Source organism: Dermacentor variabilis, chromosome 4 (assembly GCF_050947875.1).
Source record: "Dermacentor variabilis isolate Ectoservices chromosome 4, ASM5094787v1, whole genome shotgun sequence".
NCBI classification, from domain to species: Eukaryota; Metazoa; Arthropoda; class Arachnida; order Ixodida; family Ixodidae; genus Dermacentor; species Dermacentor variabilis.
In genome coordinates, this window is record NC_134571.1 from 143,875,527 (window position 1) to 143,897,170 (window position 21,644).

The following is a 21,644-nucleotide window of genomic DNA, read 5'->3' on the forward strand; positions in this document are numbered from 1 at the left end:
GACTTCAAACTTTCGTTTTCAGCTCGCTTCGGCGCTTCCGAAGAAGCCGACGCTGCCGCTGTGTCCACGTGATCCCTCATGTCACGTCACGCCGACGGTGGCGCTAGCTTTTGCCGTTGTCGAGCTCGCCGCCAATATTGTGATCGTTCCCAAAGTCGTGTTGCGTGTTTGTCCACTGCGTGTCCCGTATGTACCTGGTAAATGTTAAATCTGGTGTAGTATCCACGCAAACGCTGGTGCCTATTCTCGTGGGAACCGATGGGTCGGTTAGGAGGGTCAGGCCTTCCTGTTGCGCTTCTAGCCGGAGTTTCCTGCCTTTTTGAGTTTAGATTTGTAGCCCCATGCCGCGTGTTGGGCGTTAAAATCGCCTCAGATTACTACCGCTCGGCTGTCCGCTATCGCCAGGTTCTCTTTAAAGCGCGTTAGAGATTTATGGTGTCTGCATTTTGGACTGCTATGAATGTTTAATACAAAGAGACTGTCCTTCGTTTTCCGCATGGTTATGAGTTCTAGAAGAATGTGATCGAGTGACTTAACCTCCGTGTCTTGCTGCACGACCGAGTGATTTCGCTTTACGAACGTCGTTAGCGCCTTCGTCTCCCGTTTGACAGCACCAAAGGGCTTGTATCCCGACATTTTTGCCAGCCCGTGCGTTTCCTGCATCATTATAATATCCGGGTTTTCTTTGTATTTAAGGTGTTGTTGCAGAATGTATCGTTTTCGATAGTATCCTCTACAATTCCATTGCCAAATTGTGTATCTGTTTATTCTGTCCATGGCGGCGTTACAGTTTTTCCAATCCCTCGGCGGGTACCGGGGGCCTAGTGTACGGCTTGATGGACATCTTAACTGATCCTCCCCCCCCCCCCCCCTTATTTGTGTGCGGTCCCCATTTTGCTAGTTTCGCTTCGAAGTCAGCCATCATTTGTTTCACTCGCTGTAGTATCACCTTTCTTAGCGCCTCTATCTTTGCCTCTATCTTTGCCTCAAGCGGTACTTCCATTTGTTCTAGTTTAGTTTCCATTTTCGTGTCGTTCTGTTTGATGCTGGCTTCGATTTTCTGTTCAAGCTCCTCCCGTCTTTCTTGGAGCGTCCTGGCTGGCTTGGATTTAAAAAAGTTTGGAATAGCTTTAATTTATAGCGTCCCAGATTCCGGTAGTTTAGCGTTCGTATGACAGTGTTGCCACGGTTTTATGCTTAGAGTCTTTACGGTAGAGTGAGTTAGAGGTGCTTTTAACCTCTCAAGAAGGCCACAAAAAACCACTAGCTGACTCGACAACTCGAAGCCAGAGCACCTGGCATACGCGTTGAAATTCTGCGATTTCTTTAGTAGCCGCGACGGCACGGCCACTTCTAAACGTAAACATTCCTTGCGATGCAAAGTGTACTAAAAATGGAATGAACCCATGCAGAATACAGCAAAACCCTTAACATCGAATCTGTTAGCTTCTAGTTGGTCCGGATGGTCGTGGTGTGCTCATTAAAAAACAAACGGTAGCTGGAAGGCTTTGTATTTAAGTTTCCACATAAAATAATTATGTTTTCTCACATATTCGGGTTACAATCCAACGCTGTCATGTCTGAAGTTTGTTGTGTAAGTCGTACTTTACTCATTTTCCGACAGATTTTACTATTAAACATTCATTGAAGCACTTGCGCTTGGCGGACGGCCTAGAGGAATGATGATGAATGCTGCACTTCCATACGCAGCCTGCGGGTGTGACCTACGTCGCTTTTTGTGGTTGGGCTTGTGTAATGTCGCCCAACGTCAATTGTGGTTGCCTAACCTCGACAACAGCTTCGCTTTATATCCACTTGTACTTGGTGGAATGGAAGCGGTTTTTTTAAGCAACTGAGTCAAAATCTAAGGCGCAATTTATCAGTGTAAAATAGCGTACACAGTTTTTTTATTACGTCACGCGGATCGAAATTTTGCACCAAATATTTACAGCAAGGTGACACGGCCTCCATATTGACGTGAATTTTCAAGACAATATAAAAGTATAATGCCTAGTTCAACCAGAAACACGCGATTGTGTTATAGTATGTTAAATTAGATTTTTTTTTCATTTTCGCTATAATGGATGTTAAAACATTTTACTCAGTCGTCGGGCTCGTTATAGCGGTCAAGATATTTCCTCTTCTGAATGCGCATAGATTCAGGCTACGAATGATTTCACAGCCAACTTCGTGGCCGAAAGCCCTTAATACCGTCGGCATCAGGAATTCCGTTTTCTGGATTTACAATCGACAGCTGTTTGTCTTTTGTGAGCATTCCTTGAAATCCAGTTCGAGATTATGAGTGAGCAATGAGGGTTTTGCCCATATTGTTGATCAAACCACTACTGCACTTTCTTGCTGCCATTCTTGCAATTAAAATAAAAGAAATAATAAAGCCTCAATTTCTATGCTTCTTTTCGAGGTTTCTTTCATGGTCCTAACAGAGCACTAATGCATTACGCTGGCGTCAAAATTAAAGCCGGCAGCAGACACTAATACAAGCCACACTAGAGCACCTGCTAGGAACAAGGGCGGTCTTGATAGCCTGCAACAGGTTGATCTGCAACAGGATAACGCTGCAAAACACACCGCGCATAGTTTCCCAATAGCCTGACGCTAGACAAGCTACCACTACCAACACGAGTACTGTGCACAGATTGTGATGACTCATGCAGAGCAGATTTACACTACCTCATTTGGTCCTGCGTGACTTTCACGCAAGGAAGCTCCCAGATACAACCGTTACTACACCCACTGGCGGATACAGAAGGGAGTTAGGCTGCCCCCCCCCCCCCTCGTGAATATGCGGGAGCTTTAGTGCTCACAGTACTAAGCATGCAGCAAGTTTCCCTCTTTTTCTGCACATTTTGATGAGGGGGAGCAACCCCGCCGCCCTTTCATGGAGGCTGCGCTGGATGTTCCCCCGACTACACAGTCACGCTAAACCTAGTGAATATAATATAAGCTAACTCTGAAGGCCTAGGAAGTCGTCGCAACAAACAGCAATCATAGTGGGAAAAAAGGTGTATTACTGATTAACATTTACTATATGCACAAGTATTTTGGTGTTGTTTTTGAAATTCTATTTTCATGCATAAGCCACTTTTGCAGGACGCTTTGCATTTGCCACAAACAACGAGGACCACGAACCGCAGCATGCGATTCTCATCAGTCCTGATTTGGATGTCAACGCAACCAGCAGAGCTTGCCTCAGCTTATGGGTGTTTACCGTCCACGCACAACACGTAAAGTAAGTATTCGGTTTTAGCAGAAATAAAACGATGATTACGTGAAAAATAATTGCGCGGAACAAAAGGCAACGAACGCAGCTGAACTATGACTTGTGTGCCGCAATGCGACCAGATAGCCCCAATATCAGCATAAACTAAAAATAAAATGCTGCAATAAAGTTGCAGGGATATAACGCGCGAGAAATTGGCAGGAGCGTAACCTGCGACGTGCAATCCCCTCACGAGAATTCAGGCAGACCCCACGTACGACTATTATCCAAGTTACGTGAGAGCATTCGCACAGCACACGTATTGTATTCAAGTTCGACTACATCCGATTGAGCGGAAAGTGGTGGTGCGGCCGGTTGGCATCGTCGTTACTCGCGTCAGCATCGCATGCATGTGATAATTGTGGTCACACGAGGGTGGCGGTGCTCTATCGCTCTGCTGTTGCTGGTATTGTGCGCCGCTTCTCAGCAGTCACTCTAGCACCAGGAATGGCTGCTCGCTTGCCATGGTGCCTGCTCGGTTTAGCTTCGCCGTAGCCACTAGACTATGGTTATTTCTTTTTTCTGAGGCCATTGTGAGACAGAGCAAAATGGGGTAGGATAGCCAAAAAAAAAAGTATTTCGCATTTCAGACATTCGCACAATATCTGGACACGCGGAAGTGTAATGCTGCGAGAGACACCTTTCAAACCTGACAATGGCTACCTGCCTGAAAGGTCACTTCGGTGGTGTAGGTCTGCATACCTTGATGCTTTCATAGAGTAAGTGGCGTTTTGGGCTAGTTGGCTCTTTGACCACTTCTGCGAACGCAAGAAAAAAATTCAAGTTCATTTTGCTTTCATAGAAACTCTCTACTTATTTTTCGAATGATTAGTCGCTATTCCACAGACGCTTGCTCTTCTTCATTTCATATTTTAAATAACAGTTCTTTACGGAAGGAACCCCACAAAAACGCTAAACATCATGCTTCTGGATGTCAGCCAAGAAGACAACCTCGACGTTGCCGCATATCTCCACCATTCCAATGAAGCCCGACGGCTGGCCCGTCTACGCATCAAGGACGAGCAAATAATCGAGAGTCTACATTACAATCTTCGACAGCACTGCTAGAAATACAAACCCGGCGACCGTGTTTGGAGGCCAATATGTTGACGTAGACACACTAATAAACTTCGGATCCATACAAGGCACACCCACGTCCTGGCGTTTATTGGACTACGAGGTCGTGGCGGGAGGCGTTACGCAATCGCAGCAGCACCCCGTATGACTTACTCTAGTTCGCGTAACGCGCCCGAAGCCATTCTACGCACGCTAAGGAAATTTCGCACTTCATTTCTCACTTATTTTGTTATTCTCCTTTTGTACGCGTACTTTTTAAGTTGCATGTCTTTCAGTTAATTTCTGCATAGGCAGTCGCTTGCTAAAGCCACGTATGAACAAAACATATTGTAATATCATCGATAAGGTCTCCACAACGGTACTAATAACTCACCTTACTTTAGTCCTGTTGTGGAGAGGAAAGACTCAATTACTCGATCATACAAATTACACGCGTATCGTACGTGAATGATACCGTTGTTGTACTACGCATTAAGAAAACGGAGCTATTTATGCCTCTCGTTCGGCGTTCACAGAGGCACTGCTCGGCAGGGCGTTTGTAGACCTGAACGGGAACTGTCGCGTGCGAGAGCGCTCCCTCTCGCCATGGCTTGCAGAAGTTGTAGGGCTTACAAGTGTGCAATTTGTTTTAAACCGATAGCTTTAAGGGCCCCGTTACAGAGAAAATCCGCTTTTGTCGGCGTTGCTCGTGCATTGGCAGTGAGCCAAAATTTGGTACCAATCACAGAGCAGCGCGCGCCGCGTGCGCTGCTCAGTTCCTTGCAGCACCACCAGATGGCGCTCGGCTCCGCACGTACGCGGTAGCGATGACGTGGGCTGTGAGGGGCACAAAAAAAAAAAAGAAGTAGTAAGCTCGCCTTCGTGCACAGCGTTCGCCGCAAGCGTTTCCCGGTAAAGATTACGCTTGCAGAAGCTGCAGTTGCCGGGAGAAACAGTCGAGGACGCTTTAATGTTATCGCGTTCTACTCTTAAGAGGAAGCTTTAGCTCGGGCCCAACTCCGACGCGCCTATTGAAATACATGTAAAACGCAAAAACGCTTTTCTGAGATAAGCCCTGGACCAATTTTAAAGAAATTTGCTGCATTCGAGAGAGAAAGTTAAATTCTAGTGACTGTTGGAAGCGGAATTTCGATTTAGCGCGTGAATTTTGTTGCAAGGATGTTCAAAAATTCGAAAGCTTAAAAACATAGAAACACGAAGTTTACAAATTAATAGCTCTGCATCAAGAAAAGATATCACGTTTCATCAGACCGCTGAAAGCGGAAAAATTCGGTGTGTCATTTTATATCTTACGTGAATTTCTTACTTTGTTTACAAGAGTTCTCAAAAAGCTGCATTTTCATATTACAAAATTTTTTTAGATTCATGAATAACATTTGTTATTTGAATAACATGAATAACATCAATTTTGTCCGCTTTAGCTGCACTATTAGATGATATTTACAGAATTGTTTTGTCAATTTTTGTTACTGAGTTACAGCGTTGTAAACTTGATAGTTTCGTTTGTTGAAAATTTTTGATTTTTACCATTCTTTTAATAAAATAAATGAGCAAATACATCGAAAATTCGATACCAACAGTCACTAGATATCGAGTCTGTCTTTTGAATGCAACAAACCTCGTCAAATTCGGTGCAGTGGTTGCCGAGGAAAACGAATTCTCCTTTTACATTTATTTAGGTAGGAGCAGTGCACGAGCTAAAGCTTCCTCTTAAAGGCGAAGCTTAAACGTCTCAGAAGTTTTAAAGAAAGCTTGCCCTTGCTCGGCTATGGGACCCCACGTTCAACCAGCATGGTCCAAAAACGGTGCGAACAGACTTAGGTGGCAAAACAGAAGGTTGCCAAACACGCCCAATACGTTTGGCCACGGCAGGCCCACTAAGGAGCGAGCGCGATTGAAACAAGATACCGTAGAACCCGCTTTCTTGCTGTACCCTAAGTTAAAACGTGAGCTTTCTAATCCCTTAGCATATGTCATGCGGCTTAGTATTCTTGTTTAGAGGAAGCAAGCCGTTACTCAATGGTTGACACGGTTGTCCCGTCACGCTTAACGGAATCGGAGCTATGCTTAACCTCTCACTGGGCATTCAGAGAGGCACACCTCGGCAGTACGCTTTTCGATCCGACCAGGGCTGGTCGTGCTCAGCATATCTCACTCTGCCCTAGTTGGTATAATCCATGGAGCTTAAACCAATGCTCATGAGGAGTTATGAGGCTCTAAATATGTGGCCTTTCTTCCACAGTCTAAGGGTTTCTCGGTTATGATGGCGCTGTGTTCGAAACGTAGGGTCTAAAATGGCGTGAGGAGACTCCGGCAGCCAGAGAGAAGGATGTCAATGCCCGCTCACCACATTTGTAGCGTCCACTGCGTCCACGTACTGCCACAATGGCGGGTCAAATATAAATAGAAAGCGAGAACCATTGCAAGATTACACCACGGGACCCCCACAACCTGTGTCATGAGTTAAGAATGAAAGGTCTTCAATGCGTGAGTAAATGCTACTTGTCTATTTGGTTACGTCACGGCCTTCACTCAGGTGTTTCATCGAAAATTTGGTTGTACGCGAATGACTGCGTCGCATACCGAAACATTCAAGGGCATATCACCACATCGCTCTTCAACAAGACCTTAATCGAATCTACCATTGGTGTTGCTCATGCTTAACGGGACACTAAAGTGAAAAATGTTTTCTTCTGCATCAGTAAATTACCTTTCTACGACACCAAAAACACCACTCTTACAACGATAAGACGTTTGGTAAACCAGAAAAAGCGCAAGAACGAAATATGGGTGGCGACGCCTACCTAAGTTCCCGCACCTGGTGGCTGTGACGTCATGGATTTTTATGACATCTCCTAGGGCCTTCTAATTATATATAGCGGTACATATTGACTAAATTGTGTTCTAAAGGAACCAAATATTAATCATGGCCAGTTTCGGGAACCTTTATTCTGCAAACGCGGCCCAAATGCGAAAACATACTTTGGAATCCCTGACGTCACGCTGACGTACCGGCGCTGGTGTTTCGGCGCGAAATTCAAATACTGATACTTGGACCTTCATTTTCCCATCTAATAATCAAACAATTTTTCTTAAACGACTGCCTGCAGTCTTCTTAATCAATGCTTCATTAGTATAAAATGATTTATGGTTTCGCTTTAGTGTCCCTTTAATTACGTTAAATACAGATAAACACAAGTTGATTGCCTTTAGTCGTAAACGTATGAATTCTTCGTTTAACTACTTGCTTAACAATTGTTCCCTTTCCAGAACATCCGCGTATAAGTATCTAGGCGTCCATCGTACACCAACTCTTTCACGATCAACTCATATCAACACAATTACAGCAAAAGCAGCCCGTACATTCGTTCATCTGAACCGTAATCTTTACGATGACACTCAAAGTACTCGCAAGCTAGCATATCAAACATTTGTTCGCCCTCAACTTGAATATGCTGTGCCCATTTGGTCATCTTACCAACCTTATCCAGTCAATAACCTTGAAGCTATTCATAACCGAGTCACTCGATTGGTCATCGGAGGTAATAGCATACACTCTAGCGTAACAAAAATTAGGATAGCACTAACACTCCCGCTTTTAAAGAAACTTTGAGCTATTTCGCTACTTTGTTTATTGCGCAAAATAACTCAAAATGAGCATTCGTTTTCCCTAACTTTAATTCGTCCTGCCGTTCTTGAAGACGTCCGCACAATGAACATAGCTTTCGATACCTATTTACTAAACTAATGCGTTTAATTCATCGGCCGTGTCACAGGCCAATACGTATTGGAATGATCTTCCTGATATAATAGCTAATATTGTTAATCCCATGACTTTTAGATATGAGTAGCGCACATTTTAAATATTTATTTTGAATTGATTATGCGAATATGTGAAGTCAACGTGTTTAAAATAGAATTACCTCTACATTAACAAAGTTCTCTCTCCAGTCTGAGTTGTATAAATTGGACGACCTTTATCGCTAACTATTGTATAATTTCAATGTACAGAATGGTGAATTTATGCACAATAAGTTCTTTGCTCCTTTTCATTGTAGCCCTCATCACGCAAAACTCAACTTCGAAGCCTGTAAGGACCTTGAATGCTCTAGCGCCCATACACGCTAATCAGCACGCGCAAGACATCTTTGCGGCTTAATCCCCAGCAAAGCCTACGCAGCTTTTACGAACAAGCGTACATGCACCGTCTGTGAAATCGCCGATATTTGTCCCCGAGAGGGAAGCGAGAGCCGAAGGAGGAAAGCGCCTGGAGATGGAGAAGAGAATCACACGCCAGGGTACCAGGCATCACACCGTCGTGGTCAACGTAGCGTCCGCGACCGCGTTCGCGCCCTTTTCGTTTGTGCTTCGACTCCGCGGCGCTTGCTGTGCATATTCGCGGCCTCACCCGACAGGAAAGTCTAGGTGGCGTTGAGAGAAAAGTTGAAGGAGAAAGGAGGCGAAGCATCGTGGTGGAGGAGGGTAGGCGAAGGATCGCCAGCTTAACCTCCTCTGTCAGTTGCTACGGGTTTTTGTGTGTTATGGACGTGCCGGGTTCGCCTCGTTATCGAGAGACCGAGCGTCAAGCGAGAAGGGCGGAGCAGCAACGCAAGCGGTGGCAGGCCGAGCACTGGTCGACCAAGCGCCGGGCACCAGCTAAACATGCCCGGCAAAAGGCGCGAGCTTGGCGTGCCCAGGAGACTCCCTAGGAACGTGCTAGGCTGTTTGCCACAACGCAAATATTCTACGTGCAAAGCACAAAGAGGAAATAGCATCCATACGTGGGCGCGTAACCTGCGTTCCCGAAGCGAAACGTCACTGTTTTTAATTTTCACTTTCATGTTTTGTTTGCAGCACCCCGACAATGATATTGAAATACTGGGACCTTGAAACCCGCACTTATTAGATTTTTTTTTTCCCGTAACCGTTTTCCTTCGGCTACAAGCTCTTACGGTTACTACTTGGCGCAAGACGCACCCCCATGTATTCGAACTTCCGAATATGTCGCGAAAGAATCCTGTCTAATCTAATTACATGCGCAACTTGAATATTGGTGTGCAGTCTATACGCGAGCGCCAACAATGATGCCGGCCTACACAATGAGTTTTGAATAAATGGCCGATGTCCTTGATACATGGATCAGATTTTGATCGAAGAATGCGCTCGGCGCTGTTGTTGTACTTTCTCTAATGTTTACTTTGCTGGTTTATCTAAACTGATAAGTCATGTATTTGGCAGTTTCTTATTCGTCACCGTTGTGACAGTATGAACGCAGTTAGGTATCACTAAAAAGGGAATTTTTAGAGTTTCGTCCATACGCACTAAAATTGGTTTGTATTGATATCGCCGGCTCATTGACTTTTCACTAATAAACGCATGTTACGAATCATAAGAAAAAAGCGCGTAAAGTGGCTGCTCACTATAGCGGTTACAGGAAAGTTGTGATCATGAACCTTACAATACGGTTAGGCCAGGCACAACTCGCAACCTGGCTAACCTCTGAAACCCCTGTGCATCGCTCGCCAGCAATTGAAATGTAGGAAAAATCCAGAAAATGTGAATGTTTTTTTACAATATATTAATCCTAAGAGGAGACTTTCTGTGAGCCACTGAAGAGACCATTGCTGTCAGTATAATGACTTGTAAGGCGACCGTTCTCTACGGAGGGCTATAAATAGTAATAGTTGAAGAACACTGTGGTAAGCCTTTTGGAATGCAACCCGTATTGAATATCTAGACAATTATGGTCGCTACTTTGTCGTATTGTATCCTATATGTCTGCGTAAGTTGCTTTGTCATACGGGATTTAAAAATCTTAGCTCGATTGCCAGCCGTTTGTTTGAGCACGTGTTCATAATCCATCGTGATGCTGGGTGGCGAGCGTATCTCTTGGGCGTATTGGCCCTTGACAAAACGGAAATACCCGGGAGGCGATCACGCGGCAGCGAAGATCCGACAGGCAGAGCCACTGACGTCTGCGTGTGTGTGTTTGCAGAACCTGTATTAGGTGCATGTTAGGCGAGCATATCTTCTTAGCGACATGTCTCAGCATGTCTTCGCCATCTCGGTTTGCCGTTGACATGGCTATTGTTTCTTCGTCTTGTTCCTTCAACAATTATGGCACGTACCTACGAGGGGGGGGGGGGTTAGGAGGGAGGATTGGCCAGGGTTTTCAATGGAAACATAATATCAATGTCTTCCTTCCTGTTAACTTATTGATCTGTATAGTATGTATACCTATTTAATAGTGATTATAAATTATTTTTTTATTCCTTCAAAACTGGTCGTGCCACTTTTGACGAACATGCTGTATTATGAAAACGACGCAATTCAGCGGTGATAATGAGGAAAAGATGTTTAACATAAGAATCTCCCACTAGCCACGAATTACCCATGCACAATCTGACACACTTCGTTTCGGACTCGACGAAGGGTACTTGTCCCGAAAAGATAAAATGTTAATTACCGAGAGAGGAATGTCCATACAAAATAGGGGCTGCTTTAAGTAGGTGTTTCTTACGGAATTATATTTCCGGCAGAAGAGGAGGAAATGGTCCAGTGATTCTATATCCCCACATGTTGCATAAAGGTTCTATGGTGCGAACCCACACCAACTGAGGTACGGATTTAGTTGCGGTAGTCGTCATCGCGATAGGGTAATAGAAGCTTGGCATTGCCGAGAGGGATAAGACCGGGCATTCCAGGGGAAGGCTAGATATTCGTAAACCTGTGCAGAAACGAAGGGCTCATTTTTTCTACGTAGGTATTGTTGTCGCCTTCGGAGTGTTGTTACCGCCAGCAGACTAAGGTTAGGTAAAAAGAAACATTCTGGCCCACCAAACGCTGCTCTTTGCAAGCTGTCTGCAGTCTTATAAAGTGCTAGTCCACAACGTCAAATTATCTACAAAAACAGAATTTCTTTAACAAAATGGGGAATGAAAAAGTGTAGCACTCGGTACAATAGGGAATTATGTGTACTTTCTAGCGACATAACTGACGGGCAGTCAGCGAGCAATATTATGTGACACATTTTTCGGAATTTTGCAAGATACTAAGCACATGGCCATGAATTGGGCCACATAAATTTGAGTGTAATCGGGAAGACGGGTAGCAAACCTTCATGATAGTCTTTCAGAGTCAATGCCTATCGCTGATATCTCATCTTTTTGTGTGGCGTCCATGGACACTATACGAGGGAAGATCTTCCAGATACTAATTCAAGGGTCCGACTTGTGTCTGACTATGAATTGAGCATTTTTCAGAAATACGTAATCAAACTTAGGAGCATTACATGTTGTTGTTGAAGTGGCACATTCAACTTATAGTAGGCTAATGTTTATTTTTGCTAAATGACTGCATAAACACTACCTGAGGGAACTTGTACCTCGGCCACATAGAATCAAGAAATAGTGCGGGTTGTGCGACAAAGACAGGGTAACTCGTCACGTAAATATGTTCATATGCTCTAAAAAAAGTTTTAGTCTTAGCAGCTGAAATATCGACGCTAAATCTTCTATGTTCGTGCCTGGATACGGCACAAGGTTTGCAGTATACTTAGAGACACAAAGACGCTTACGTAGGGCCCGTCTCTCTATCATAATTAAAAGTTGCAACTTATAATTTGGAGAGCCAGACATCAACGCGCAGACGATTTGAAGACTGCACTTACATAAGCGCGATAAATGTACATTATTCCTACACATACCAAACTTCCTGTTGCATTTTCTCGTCAACCGGTGGAGCATCGCTTTTCCTTGCTCCAACTACTTCTGAAGTCTTTTCGAGTATCAGAGCTACAAGCAATAGCAAGTCACTAGACGCCGACGGTGTCCAGATTTGCCCTCTAAAGTATGTGCTTGTTATTATAAGCCCTATCCTAGCCCATGTTTATAACATAATATTATCAACAGGTGCCCTTTCCTAAGAGAATGCAAATTACCCGCGTTGGGGGTTCCTGTCTTCAAGCGCAGTGATAAAACTGCATTAAATAATTATCGGCCTATATCAATAATTCCAGTATTTTCTAAGGGCATTGAGAAAATAATGCATGTGCGATTACTCTCATCTTTAACCGTCACCATTTGATTGCAGACTTTCAACATGGTTTTAGAAAGCAGCGCTCTACGGTAACAGCCCTCCTGAGCCAAAAATAAATAATTTTAGATACATTTAGCCGTAAGCATATGGCGCTGGGTGTATACATAAATTTCTATAAGCCTTCTGATTTAATTAATGATTCCATCCTTCTTAACAAATCAGAAATGTTTGGTGTACGTGGAACTGCACACTCGCTTATGACATCTTATCTGTCCCACAGATCACACTTCGTAGACGCCAGTAATGCAATATCTTTAAGGAAGCCAGTTATCACTGGTGTGCAGCAAGGAAGCATTGTGGGCCCACTTTTATCTTTGATTTACATAAACGACATTGTACGGTATACAGATAACGCTATATTCGTTTCGTATGCCGACGACACAACCGTTTTTATTACAGGCAACGTGGAAACAGATATAGAAATAAAGGTTAAGAAGACGCTGTCTGACTTGGAACGCTGGTCCGCGATAAACTGCTTAAAAATCAACCCTAAAAAAACAGAAGTAACCTTGTACACGCCCAGAGAAACGTTATTGGCGACTAATATGAATTTATGTCTGGGCAGTGAGCAGTTAGAGATAGTAGGTTCCGTTAATATCCTTGGGGTGCGTTTCACAAAGCACCGTACTTTGAATGAGCATGTTGATCATCTCCAATCAAAATTGTCATCTGCCATCAGTGTTACTGCTCGTCTGCGTCGCTTACTCCCGACCAAGGTAAAAATAATGCTATACAATGCTCTGATGGTATCTGTCATGCAGTACTGCATCATGGTGTGGCGAACAACTGGTGTGACAAACTTGCACAAACTACATTTGTCACAAAAACGAGTTGTGCATTACATAGGTGATGTCCATTATACGCACTCCGTAGAACAACTTTTTTCTAAATATGAACTTCTTCCTGTGTTTTGTTTTTGCAATTATAGGTTGATGTTGTGCTACAAAGGTTTCGTAAAATTTGGCATTGATGATACAATTCATCTGGCAAAACTTCGAGCGAATACAAATATTCGTCAGACTCGACATAAATAAATGTGGTTCGTACCCACCCCGAGAACTTCCTGTGATGAGCAATCTTTATCTTAAACATTAGCTTCGCTGTTAAACTTATTAGACCCGCCTAATTTTGAACTCTCCAGAAACCGAAACTCTCGCATTAAACGTTTTTGTCAACTTATTTGTTTGCAAGACTAGACCATGCCTTCTTATTCTCCTAATTTTGTTCTCCCCTGTTGCTTATGTGTGTTGCTTATTTCTTGCCGTCTTGTTTCACTCTGTATTACCCGTTGCTTTGTGATGCTTTTTTCATTTCTTGTGTATGACTGGCTGTCATCTTGCTGTTATGCCAACTTACAAGGGGCCGGGACCTCGTCCAGCTATCCAAGCTTTTAGTCCTGTACTCCTCCTTTTTTATGGAAATAACATAATTGATTGATTGATTGAATAAAAAGAAAAGAGCAATTTCACCTTTTCTCACAAAGCTTTTCTTTTTCATATGAGGACGCAAATATAATCCAGGATCGTAAATGATTCCCAGATACTTTATAGCGTCTGCCTGCGGAATCAGCTGATTCTGATACTCAAGGGATAAGGAAGCTGATTGATGTGAGGGGAATATGAAAAGGTCTATTCATTCGTTAATACAGCGAGCTTCACTTTTTCTTTTTTTCACTTTCGTTTCTTTTTGCTGAGTGTATGTGTCGTCCATTACAATGCTTCGTATTCTTTCTGGGTGCCTGTGTCTGGCCGCGGTATGTGTTTAACTGCTGATTCACTGCGGCACATGTCCCTCAGAGTGCTAACATAACCTACATCGTGCCACGTCTTACATATAAGGCTAAATCTTTCCTGCAGTCTCGACATACGGTGTGGAGGCGATCAGCTGTTTGGAACAGTCACTCACCCCAGCCACAGATGGAATCACGTAATCGTCGACTTCAAGAGGCCCGAGAGTAAATTCAAGGTGGGCGCATTTCTTCGACATTTTTCTGTGTGCAGCATGGGGCATTGTTTTGTAGCTTTGCGCAAAACGTCTTTTACAGCCTGGCATATTCACTGTACGGTCCAGGCTGGATATAACCCGATAAGCAGAAATGCATTGCTCCTTGTCTATTTTAAATTATGGGATTTTACGTGCCAAAACCACTTTCTGATTATGAGGCACGCCGTAGTGGAGGACTCCGGAAATTTCGCCCACCTGGGGTTCTTTAACGTGCACCTAAATCTAAGCACGCGGGTGTTTTCGCATCTAGCCCCCATCGAACTGCGGCCGCCCTGGCCGAGATTCGATCCCGCGACCTCGTGCTAAGCAGCCTAACACCATATCCACTGAGCAACCACGGCGGGTCCCCTTGTCTATTTTCTAGAGGTATTCTACTTTTAGGCGTGTTCCTGCACTCTTCGTCAATACCGGCTTAAAATAACGCATATAATGCCGAAAGTAGATCACAATTTTGACGTTTATAAATGGCACACTCCAAGCGGCCTACTTTAGGCGGCACGCATTTAAACGGGCCTATCCGTTGCAGAAAAGAGCCGCTTGGAAAACAGCACGCATAACACCAAATCTTTATGTGGTATTTCAGATAAAATCTGTCCTGCTTACTAGGCGGTTCAAATTTATGCGGTTCAAGATTATTTAGCCCAATGAGCATTTTTAATGAAAAAATAATTATTTCATAGACAGGTTCCACCCAGAGTGGCGTTGCGCATGGGTTCATACAATTGCTTACGACCACGTAACGGGAAATCAGTAACACTCATCACACAAAAAGGGAAACACCCATCACACAATCTTGGATACACTGGGCATGGGACCCGGTTACAACGCGTGACAACCGGACATTCTAACCACTACATCACATCACTACGTTAGCGCGGATGATTCGCATAGCTATGTGTGCTTGTGAGGCTGTCATTTCGTGTCGATTGTTCGCCGTCCGCGATAGTGTGTGGGATACATATAGTTTGCGTAACTGTTGCCGATGCTTATGTGGTTGGTGATAGTAAAGATGTATTTAAAATAGTAGCAGTATACGACTACCACTTTCAACAGCTTTCATGTGCGGCGAAAATGCTAAAAGGGGTAAGATAGCGCACCTTGGGAGGTACGCGAAAAGACAAACTGCCTTGCCAAGCGAATGTTGCCCTTCAATGTTTTATTTATATTAGGTATGCTGGAGCATTGTTCGCTGATGTCACTGTATAACCGGCAACTTGGCTTTGTCCGAGAAGCTCTCAACCTCGTTCATGAGGTTGAATCAAACATGACACGCCACCAACATGCGCACCTGCAACTATAGCTAAACGCACTTGCTTCAAAGTTGCGCTGCCTCGACGGTAAAACGGCGATACGGCTCCACTGTTCTGAGACTTCGATTAAGCGGGCGGGATTTTGCAGGCACGGCTAAGTTTGTTCAACAGACAAATATTTCTATTCACTTCCGCTAGCCGCAAGAGGGATGCGCTGCCCGTAAGACTGGCATATATAACTTTTGTGGGTAGGAGAGAAAGGTCCTCGAACCATGTCCTTTATGCCTCTCCGTTGTGGCTATTGATTCAGTGTTTATTCTGAAGCAGGAAGGCGCGTCAGTATCTCCATTCGTGAGCTTACCGCTACATTATAGCAAATATCGGAAGCTTCAGTGCTTTGCACACGCTAGCTTGTTTGCCCCTATTTACCTGCCAGGAACATGTGCCGTTGCGACTAGCTACCGTGGCCATACCTGCAGTGCTGCAGTGGTTAAAAGAGGGAAGGGAGGAAAGAAATCGAGGCGTGGCTCAATCCTTTATATTGTGGGAACTTAGCATCCCGAAACTGCTGCGGATTAGGAGGGCGGCAGCAATGGAGAGCTCCGGATTAAATGTGACCACCTGGGGTTTAGCACACTACACGGAAGAGACACGTATTGTTGAAGAAAGGTACGAACTCATTTATTGCCCTGATGGGTGTTCATAGTGACGTAAGATACGCACACTCGTTTATTGTTTTCATCGGTTATTATTATTTTACTCGCAAGTGAGATCACAAATTTTAATAATGTGAAATCGATGTGCGTACGCTGCAGGGTAGTCGATTGGGCCGGATCAGTGTGGCATCGCAAGGGATATGTCTGCAACACGGAACGCGTACCTGATCCCTTTTCAGTACCGACACATTCACATTGAAATCACCGACAACAACAGGGGCAGTGTCATCACAACTAATTCACGTAAATTGAGTATCCATAAATAGCTTACAGCACTATGAGTAATTGCTTTTTTTGATTGGTTACGGAGGTATGAGCCATCGATTATGGGGGTATGAGCAATTGATGATGACAGTTTTCGACATGCTGAGCTGCACACCGCCACCCCCGAAGAATACCCCCTGAAGAAGGAGTCGAACAAGCTCCTAAACATCGGGCTAATACAATTCAATTATTTGGTTGCAGTCAGTCTGAAAGTCCTAAAGTGCTAGTTCTGTACACTGTATGTGTGATTTCAAAGAACTTAAGCACTCTTCCCTTAATTTTCCTGAGTGCTTGTATCCTCTGCCATGAGCCACGGCATTTTTTGCTTGCTTACGGGTGTATGAGCTATTGATGATGATAGTGTTTGTTCACGGAGAACAAAAATTCATGGAACCCTAGCCATATAGAGCTTCGCCATAAAAATTTGTTTGTCTTGCGGAGCACACGCTGTGTACTTGTCGCAATGTTTGAGTGGACGCAGGGAGATGCAAGTGAAATTTTTTAGTTATACATTGCCAATAAGAAAAAAGAGCTTTTTCAAATAAGTATTTCATATTGACATAATTGCTTCATCATCAAAAACACATCATATATCCTTCGTATATGTTCAAAATTATTTGTACTCTTGACTCCTGGACCTCCAGTCTATCGTCGTACCTGGAAGAAAAAAGAAATTCAACTCAATGTTAGACGATACCAGAAACTGTTTCACCTTTGCCCTGTCAGGGCTATGTTTTGTTCAACAGTTGCTCAAGGCCAATATAGTAGTGATCTTGCAAAAACAGGTTTTAATGTTAAGCGTAAACTTCTGAGGTTGCGAGATAATGATTCGAGGTCTTTCATGTGACTGTCGTCATGCTGGTGTGGATAGGAAGCTAATCTCGACAGTTGGTTATTTGCCCCTTGTTTGGCGAGAGAACCATTGTCCAGACTGCTCAACACCCTTGCATTGCCCTGCTACTCGACATGCAGGCTGTTGCTATACTGCGCTGCATCGCATTGATGTGCAGGCATTCTTTTCCTTTTACAGTGGAGCTGTTAGAAGCTCGCTGAGTTTCTCTTGCCGTCCGCAGCTTCGCCGAGCTGTGGGAGAGTGACCGGAGAGAGAGCGAAATCAGAGTATAAAAATAGCATCGCGCAGCATAGCGACGCGGCGAGAGTGGGTGGAGCCTAGCGAGGGAGAGGGAGCGGTGGGGAAGCAGGTGTTGACTTCATTGCTCTGCGATAAAAACCTCTTTCTCGCAGTGGAAAAAAACGCTACGGTTGGTTCGGCTTTCGCGAACACCAGAGAGTAGCCAAGCTGGGGGAAGCCCAGCAAAAGTTTGACTCAGTGTGCGGTTTGGCACTACTTTACTGGCCTTCCTTCAGCTCCGCTGGTCTCTGGTGTTTGCGGCAGCAGAGTCACGCAGAATCATTTCTTTTTTTATTTTAGACATCGGCTTACCTGTTTCTTTTCATTCCCTTTATGCGCTTTTTCCAGCACATGGTAGGTTGCTTGTAGTTACACTGACTAACCTGCCTGTTTTACTATCTTTTTCCCTTCTTCCTCCAAGAGAATGTGTCAGCATTATAAAACTTATGTGATGTGAGATGCGCAAAGAGGACGACAAAGAATGTAGCCATTCTAGTCAAACGTAACATTGCTAACATGCGCCTGCTGAACATTCTTAAGTCATGTTCGCAGCAAGCTGCGGAGAGTTTTCATAAGTAGATTGAACGACTAATTGAGGCAGGCTGCCCACAACCTGTGCTAGTTTCTGCAGCAGAAAAAATCCTGAAGAAGTCGCGAACCCACCAACTGGCGCAGGAGCCACCTCACGAAAAAGAAAAGGTAGCCGTCATACCTTAGATACAGAGCATGGCGCATAATTTGAAGAAAACTGCCAAGCGAGCTAATGCAGAGGCGGTGTGTTCTACCCCGCGCAAGCTTTCAAGGATCTGCAGAATGACCAATCCTGTTTTCGCATGGCACTGGCCTGTGTCACAAATCAGGATAGTAAGTACATCGACTGTCAGGCAGGAGTCGCTTACGAAATTTCTTTTTTCATGAGGTAGAGAGTACGTAGGCCCATCCGATCAATGGCTGAATGATAGACCGAGGCATCATCAAAACAGTGTGAGAAATCTGATAGAGAGCCATGCTGAAATTCGTTGTAGAGGTTTCAAATATAAGGCAAATTTTCATGCCTGCCAGAAGCCGTGACTGAGGGGTTAGATTATTAATTGAGGCCAAATGGATCGCTGAGGCAGGTGATAGGTGCGTGAGTGTTGCATCAATCCCATTATTCCACAAAGGACTGCTTTACCTGAATGCGAATGTGCGCAGACGAACTTTGATTGCGTTCCTCATACAAAATAGCGGCGCTATTTTCCTGATTATTCATTGTTGGAAGTAAATAAGGCACCATGTGTGTGTGTTTCTCTATTTATCCGTCGTCTTCACGCCTTTCACATTCAGATCATGCTCAGTCAACACGTCCAGCTATTCCTCACAACATTATAAAACTAGGTGGCGATGATTTACGGTAAAAAGCAGACTGTTCTATATCATACACTTTACGTGTGCATAATTCATAAGAGATTGTGAACAACATGCGAATGTGTCCGACCTTTCAAGTTACAGCGCTGTGTTTCAAATTTCACTCGCATTATTAGCACCATAGTCCATCCACACTTAATCGGAATACAATGACTGCATACGTAGTTTAAACAAAGTAATCGAGCCGCGACAACGGACAAACAAACATAATGCACTGAGCAAGCAACTAAAGCAAGCAAAATAGCAAGATGCGTTCAATTTCATACTCTACGCTCTGCACAAACACATTTCACATATGTTTGTCCTTTTCAATATCAATTCAATGTGCTTGGGCTTATGGTTTATTTGACAGCCATATTTCCTTACACTAGCCGGTGATAAGCAATTAGCCCACATTGTCAGCAGGCACTAATGGGTACTCATTTATGTCCCTTTGACCTACTGGCATTCAGCTGCACTTGCGTTGATTTACACTCACCTAAACTCACTTAGTCACTTCTCACTCTTGTGAAATCAGCGGAAATGAGTGACAGGACTTGTGAATTCCTGTATACCTATAGCGACAGTAGAGCGTGTCCAAGTGCTTTGTTGTAAATTTCATGCGAGCAATATTGCAAAGACATCTATCTCTCTCTCTCCGCCCCACCACACATTTCTGCTGGAAAAACTGCTTTTTCTTCGTGTGCGTCATAAACATATGATCTTTGCTCACTGCAATGTAGAATATTTCTGGGCCTGATTTTCGTTTACCGATGCTGTTGTGAACTCTATAGTTGCACTGGAGAATCGGGGGTACTGCTTTCTTTAGTGGCGTTGTTATTAGTGATATCTCCAGCTTTAATTCTGTATTGAAAAAAAATTCAGGCAGGTGAGAATAAAATTAAAAGTTAGAAATGTGATAATTTGAAAAAAAAAATCTCATGAGAAAGGTCTTATTAAGGCCTATTTCGGGACTAGTGGGTACCGCATAGTAGAACATCAACACTACATGGCGATCACTAGACATAAGGAAAATGCCCAACTTGTAGAGATGTTTTTTTTTGTTCTTTCATAGTATTTTAGCAGTGCAGCGCTGCTTTCTGACAACATTCTGAATTGACGCAAGTACTGAAATTCACAGATTTTTCAGCCTGCAATAAAACTTCAAACTGCTAGCTCACCTGAGATATCGCGCAGTTCAAATTTTATCAGTGGCATAGACCTTCGCTCCTTCTACAAGTAACCACTGTACTGCTCCTCTCCAAGAGATATTGTGACAAATTATGCTTCTAGCGCAAACCGACACTTTGGTGCTGACGCGTCGTCGGAGTTAAACGATTATTTTCCCGTCAAACATGCTTCAAGCTAAATTGGGCCTTGAATTATAATGAACTCGAGGCATTGAACAGGTAAGCCAGAAACGCCCGCAAATCACAAATTACAAGATGAAAGTGCGTACCACACCATAAAATTGTTCAAAATCAATCCGTAGTTCGACCAATATAAATTACGAAATGCAATGAGCTTATTTCGCAAAAGTACACGAAGGTGATAAAAGAAGAGAGAAAGATTTCATGATTAGAAGGCTACACGGGATTACTGGCGCCATTGTGAGAATCCCCGCGTGAAATTTCATCAAAAGGACACTTGGCTACGCAAGAAAAAATATCGCCACCGATAATCCAATTTGAGGAAACCGAAACGGAACTACGCGTGCAGTTATGGCTAGTTCACACGCCAAAACTTGAATGTGCGTGTCCGCATTAGTACTGCACGTCCAGATGTTTAATCACCGAGTATCGTTATCTACTGGCTCATAATAATGTAATGGTAAAATTAGGATTTTAGTAGTATGGAAAGCAAAAATCAACCTACTCAATAAACACTGGTTCCCAGCTGTACAGCACGCACTCCAACGATCCAGCACACATGGACGTCCACCACCGCTGATTTTCGCACTGTGGCCGCACACCCACGACTCGTCGAAGTTGCACTGGCTCCTTACAATTCTCGGTAACGCCGGTGTAATTGAACGTCACTGAAATCACAGAGAGAGTGACTCGGCGCGGTCAGATGACGTCCCAACGCAAAGTCGCATAACATTGTTGGTACAAAGAAATGACGACAGTTACCACCGAAAAGTATCGCCCCTTCCACCGACCCACGCCATGTCTTTGCTCCATCCCGGCCGGAGCAGTCTCTCCTCTTTTTACGCCATCCAAGCTAAGCACAGACGTGACGACTTCTTTCTTAGTCGATTCTTTCTATCCTATTGGCTTTCGCTTTTCTTTCTTCCTTACAGCTTCACTCTCACCACTCCTTGCAGCTTGTGCTTTGTAACGCTCTCTCAAGGTTTCGGCGCCCTGTTTGGGCGCCAAATTTGTAGGTGTGCACATAAACGTTGCGTTTGCTCCTTGGCCGCATGCAGCCGTGAGCAG

At 44.1% G+C, this 21,644-nt stretch overlaps 1 protein-coding gene across 1 annotated transcript in view; it reads left to right on the forward strand.

Annotated features, from left to right (window-relative positions):
- The window catches only part of LOC142579874 (MAM and LDL-receptor class A domain-containing protein 1-like), a 158,256-nt gene that overhangs the window by 104,303 nt on the left and 32,309 nt on the right, over positions 1 to 21,644 (forward strand). The window contains exons 24-25 of the mRNA XM_075690510.1: positions 3,112 to 3,250; positions 14,311 to 14,419. Coding sequence (XP_075546625.1) covers positions 3,112 to 3,250; positions 14,311 to 14,419 — 248 coding nt within the window. The remainder of the gene's footprint in view (positions 1 to 3,111; positions 3,251 to 14,310; positions 14,420 to 21,644) is intronic.